General features: G+C 42.7%; 1 protein-coding gene across 1 annotated transcript; it reads right to left on the bottom strand.

Moving 5' to 3' along the window:
- Positions 1 to 1,054: 1,054 nt before the first annotated feature.
- LOC139353713 (uncharacterized) lies at positions 1,055 to 3,721 on the bottom strand. The gene is made up of 2 exons (XM_070998037.1): positions 3,681 to 3,721; positions 1,055 to 2,789 (listed from the first exon to the last, which is right to left on the bottom strand). The coding sequence occupies exons 1-2, from the start codon at positions 3,719 to 3,721 to the stop codon at positions 1,055 to 1,057; spliced, it is 1,776 nt and encodes a 591-aa protein (XP_070854138.1).
- Between the last annotated feature and the right edge of the window lie 2,139 nt (positions 3,722 to 5,860).

Below are 5,860 nucleotides of genomic sequence, written 5' to 3'. Positions count from 1 at the left end.
ATTTTTTAGGAAATAGTCTTCGTAGTCATCGTTGTTGGTTAATATGGATTTTACAGCTTTTATCCAGCTATCGTTGTCCTGTGTCTCCACTAAACGTGACTTTGTGGAATCTGCGATTAGAAAGCATGACAATCGGCTTAATGCATCCACGTGCCTCATCTTCGTTCCAGCCCTGTGTTCTACCTTAAATTCAAACTCTTGCAGAGCCATGGCCCATCTGGCAACTCTTGGTGGTAGGTCATCCTTCTTGATCGTCATTGCGAAGGCGTTGCAATCGGTAACCACAGTAAAAGGTTTACCAAGAAGGTAAACTCGCCATTTTTTCAACGCATTTACGATTGCTAAAACCTCGAGCTCGTAGGAACTGTACTTTTCTTCACAACCGTTTGTCTTCCTGCTCATAAACTCTACAGGATGGAACTGCTGATCCTCCGAGTCTCTTTGCATTAAAACGCCTCCAAAGCCATACTTGCTTGCATCTGTATGCACTTCGGTTGTGGCTATCGGATCGAACAGTTTGAGTACTGGTGCTGACACTAGTAGCTGTTTCAAGAGGTTAAACGAAAGTAATCCTTGCTCTGTCAACGTGAGATTTCTGTTGTCCTTTTTGTTGCTTTTCATCGGAAGAAGGTCGCTTAAAGGTTTTGCTGTGAGGGCGTAGTCTTTAATGAAGCGCCGCATGTATGACGTCAGACCCAAGTAGCGCTGCAAAGCTTGTCTGCTTTGAGGAATTGGAAAATTGACGACTGCTTTAATCTTCTCGTTGGTGGGTGCTATAGTTCCGTTCTCAATAGTGTAGCCTAAGAAATTGATCTTGCTCTTGAGAAATTGTGCTTTTTCCCACTTGATTCGTAAGCTACGCTCAATACTTTCTCCAACGCCTTCAGTCCTTCAGATTCGTTCTTAGTTGGCACGATTATATCGTCCATATAGACAACGATTGTTTGCGCTTGAATGAGATCCCTCAACGTAGCCGTGACATAACGACAGAAAACAGCAGGAGAATTTGAGATACCAAACGGTACATGAGTAAATTCGTACTGCCCGTTATGCGTCACGAACGCTGTGAACTTCCTAGATTCTTCTTCAATCGATGAAAGAATCCGTTCATCATGTCCAGGGTTGTGAATATTTTTGAGCCCTGCAACCTGTCGAGAACATCGTCAATTAGACTCATCGGAAAATTGTCCTTCTTGATTTTTTGATTGAGTCGACGATAATCGCAACAAAATCGTCTGGATCCGTCCTTTTTAGCTACCAGTACCACTGGCGAAGCATACTCTGAGGAGCTGGGTACAATAATTCCCTCTGCCAACCACTCCTGCACTTGCTTTTCTATGAAACACTTGTTCTCGTATGACATGCGTCTTGGGCGTTGATATACAGGAATGTCGTCTTCCAAAACGATTCTCATGCTTACTGGAGACTCTATCGATTTTATTGGCTTGTACTCTGTAACAAGCTGCTGTACCTTTAGCTTTTGGCTATCGTCTAGGTGAGATAAATTAATTTTATCAAGAACAGAACTTTCTTCGACTATCTCCGTGACACACATTCCATTAAATGTCGATGCAAAGTCTCTCTCTTTTGCCCTGAACTCGACGCCGTTGGAACTGAAAATAACGTCGACTGATTGTAGAACATCGTTTCCCACAATCGCAGCGTACTCGAGTTCATTTTGTTTAGCGACATGGAAAGTTACTGAGAAGCATACGCCATCTGCTTCAAGATCGACGTCGAAGCATCCTACGGTCACAAGTTCGCCCTTGCCGATACCTCTCAGGTGCTTAACTTTTGGCTTTAGCTTCAAGCCGTCAAAACTTTTGAAAATGTCCTCTCTCATCAAACACAAGTCACATCCCGAATCAATCATTGCTATGAATGTCACTCCCTCAGCTTTCATCTTTTTGTAAATGAGTCCCTTCGCAGCCTTCTCTTCCAGCACGTTTGCAAGCTCTTTCTTAATGGAAATAGTTGCTTTCTTCTCATCGCAATTTTTAGAAATGTGTCCTTTCTTGTTGCACTTGTAACATATTACTTCGCCCTTGCAATCCTTAGCGATATGGCCTTCGCTGTTACACTTGAAGCATTTTCTTAAAAAATTGCTCTGAGTCGGTTTACCTGTCGATTCCCTGTTAAAATTGTCTTTAGAATTTCCCTTACCCTTCATCTTTTCGTAAATAAATACTTCTTCTTTAAGTTCCCTAATGGATTTCGCTCTATACAACCCTGCCTTGTTGATCTTGCTATCTGGGATGCCATCTACGAAGTACGATACTAGACTTTCCTCATCAAGATTTATCGGTTTGCTGATCTCCATTAAACCATAGAGATATTCGATGCATGTCTCTTTTGGTTGTTTTTGCCTTTGGCGCAAAATCTTGTGTATCTCTGCCGAACATAGTTTTTTACCGAATTCTTCCTCCAACGCGTTTTTTAGCTCAATCCAACCCCTAACTCCACTTGTACTTTTGATATAAAGCTTGGCTGCTCCAATCAGAAGTTGCTTAGCATAAATGAATTTCTGCAAATTATCCCAACCCACGGTAACTGCAACGTCATCGAATTCAGACAGCCAGTGATTGACGTCTTCTTGTTCGGAGCCTGAAAATGATGATACACTGTCCTGAATATCGCGTAGGGTAAATCTCGAGCTACTAGGTTGAACCGCTTCTTGGTAATTGGAAGAACCACTAACACTCGCACCATCCTCATCAGCATCGTCGTCCTTATCGTCAGCCACAACTAATCCATAATGATCGAACAACCGATCCTGCAAAGCTCCTTTTCTGCCAGTTGTATTCAAACCTAGTTCGGATAACTTTGCCCTTATGTCGTCCTTCTCTTCTCTCGCCAATAACACCCTCGCCTTCGTTGCAAGGATCACCTATCGTTGTCCTCCTCTCACAGGCTACCTTCGTTTTCACCTGCGACCGTGTCGTCAAAATTCGATCACAGGCACTGCATCAAATTATCGTCGAAATTTTTTTTCGTCGTGTTTCATCAGAATTGCTTTTCTTTCTATACTGCGTACATTACTTCGTTGCGGGTTTTAGCGCGTTAGTTTTGTGGGCACTCACACAGTCAAGTTTTGCACAAATTTTGGAAATTTTTTCGTGGTCTTCGTAATCGTTCAAACTCCTCTAATACACAAATCTGCTAGTCGATTTGTTTAACTGTTCAGATTTTTCTCGGCTTCAATTGTTTCTATAACAGGTACTTCCCCCGTTTTAAACTGTTTCTTTTCAGCTTTTGCTTCGTTCTTTGTCGCGGCAGTTTTTCGTTGTGTTAACGCACAGTTTTCTCTTTGTTCTTTTACTTTATCCCGGTTGAGCCCCCAATAATTTGTAGGGTATTACAAATTTAAATGTTTATTTCGGGTATAGTAAGTAAATTAAAGAAACAAAGGTATTTTATTTAAACTTCACGACTTTCGCACTCTATGGATGACACGACTTCCTCTGACAAAATTTCCACATCAACTGACTAGCTTACATTTATAAGGCGTAATTTTTAATGAAAGAGGGTGATGGATATAGATTACTTTGATGGAAAGGGATAGCAACTCTTTTGCGATTTTGGCTGATGAAGAATGCTTGAGGTTGCGGAACTCTGAACAGTGTGTCCCCATGTGAAATTAAATAGGTTGCTGTAAATCCCTCAATATATCCATATCCCACATGTTCTTGATCAGGATCACTAGCCGTGTCGATCTAGCCATGTCCGTCTGTCCGTCTGTCTGTCTGTCCGGATGAACGCCGAGATCTCGGAACCTATGGGAGCTAGGCTATTGAGATTTGGCGTGCAAGTTTGTTTCAGTAGAGTGCCACGCCCACACTAACGCCCACAAACCGCACAAAACTGTGGCTCCTACAGTTTTGATGCTAGAATAACAATTTTAACTGAAATGTAATGTCATGCCCACCCTAACGCCCATAAACCGCCCACAAACTTCAAAAAATCGTAAATATGAATGTGTATACCTCGGAAACTATCAAAGATAGAGAATTGGAATTTCAGATTTAGATTCCGTAGCCTTATACGCAGCGCAAGTTTGTTACGCGAATATGCCACGCCCACCCTAACGCCCAAAAACCGCGAAAACCTGTGACGCCCACAATTTTTATGCTAGATAAAAAATTTAAACTGAAATGTATTGGTCTCGTCAATACCTATCGAAAAAAAAATTTGCCACGCCCACTCTAACGCCCATAACGCTTAAATCTGTATACCGCCGGTAGGTGGCGCATTTTAATCTCGCTTTGCTACTTGCATATCTCTATTTAGCTGAGTAACGGGTATCTGATGGTCGAGGTACTCGACTATAGCGTTCTTCCTTGTTATTATACCCGTTACTCGTAGAGTAAAAGGGTATACTAAATTCGTCGGCAAGTATGTAACAGGGAGAAGGACCCCATAAATTATATATGTTCTTGATCAGGATCACTAGCCGAGTCGATCTAGCCATGTCCGTCTGTCTGTCTGTCCGTCTGTCTGTCTGTCCGGATGAACGCTGAGATCTCGGAAACTATGGGAGCTAGGCTATTGAGATTTGGCGTGCAGATTCCTGAGCTTCTTACGCAGCGCAAGTTTGTTTCAGTAGAGTGCCACGCCCACTCTAACGCCCACAATCCGCCCAAAACTGTGGCTCCTACAGTTTTGATGCTAGAATAAAAATTTTAACTGTAATGTAATGTTCTCATCAATACCTATCGATTGACCCAAAAAAAAGTTTGGCACGCCCACCCTAACGCCCATAAGCCGCCCACAAACTTCAAAAAATCGTAAATATGAATGTGCAAGTTTGTTTCAGAAGAGTGCCACGCCCGCACTAACGCCGTCGGAAAGTATGTAACAGGCAGAAGAAAGCGTTTCCGACCCCATAAAGTAATATATATTCTTGATCAGGATCACTAGCCGTGTCGATCTAGCCATGTCCGTCTGTCCGTCTGTCCGTCTGTCTGTCTGTCCGGATGAACGCTGAGATCTCGGAACCTATGGGAGCTAGGCTATTGAGATTTGGCGTGCAGTAGAGTGCCACGCCCACACTAACGCCCACAAACCGCCCAAAACTGGGAAAACTAAAATAACAATTTTAGCTGTAACTATGTTCTCATCAATACCTATCGATTGACCCAAAAAAAAGTTTGGCACGCCCACCCTAACGCCCATAAACCGCCCACAAACTTCAAAAAATCGTAAATATGAATGTGCAAGTTTGTTTCAGAAGAGTGCCACGCCCGCACTAACGCCGTCGGAAAGTATGTAACAGGCAGAAGGAAGCGTTTCCGACCCCATAAATTATATATATTCTTGATCAGGATCACTAGCCGAGTCGATCTAGCCATGTCCGTCTGTCTGTCTGTCCGTCTGTCTGTCTGTCCGTATGAACGCTGAGATCTCGGAAACTATGGGACCTAGGCTATTGAGATTTGGCGTGCAAGTTTGTTTCAGTAGAGTGCCACGCCCACACTAACGCCCACAAACCTCCCAAAACTGTGGCTCCTACAGTTTTGATGCTAGAATAACAATTTTAACTGAAATGTAATGTTCTCATCAATACCTATCGATTGACCCAAAAAAAAGCTTGCCACGCCCACCCTAACGCCCATAAACCGCCCACAAACTTCAAAAAATCGTAAATATGAATGTGTATACCTCGGAAATTATCAAAGATAGAGAATTGGGATTTCAGATTTAGATTCCGTAGCCTTATACGCAGCGCAAGTTTGTTACGCGAATATGCCACGCCCACAAACCGCAAAAACCTGACGCCCACAATTTTTATGCTAGATAAAAAATTTTAACTGAAATGTATTGTTCTCGTCAATACCTATCGATTGGTCCAAAAAAAATTTGC

The sequence above is a fragment of the Drosophila suzukii genome, chromosome Y, assembly GCF_043229965.1.
Source record: "Drosophila suzukii chromosome Y, CBGP_Dsuzu_IsoJpt1.0, whole genome shotgun sequence".
NCBI classification, from domain to species: domain Eukaryota; kingdom Metazoa; phylum Arthropoda; class Insecta; order Diptera; family Drosophilidae; genus Drosophila; species Drosophila suzukii.
Note: the sequence above shows the minus strand (reverse complement) of the source record. Positions and strands in the feature narration are given on the sequence as shown.

Bases quoted from the DNA above. Each gene is read 5' to 3' on its own strand.
- LOC139353713 (XM_070998037.1), bottom strand. From the start codon at position 3,721: ATGGCTAGATCGACACGGCTAGTGATCCTGATCAAGAACAT. The intron at 2,790-3,680 runs GTGGGATATGGA...TACAACTGGCAG, and splicing joins GTGATCCTGATCAAGAACAT to AAAAGGAGCTTTGCAGGATC.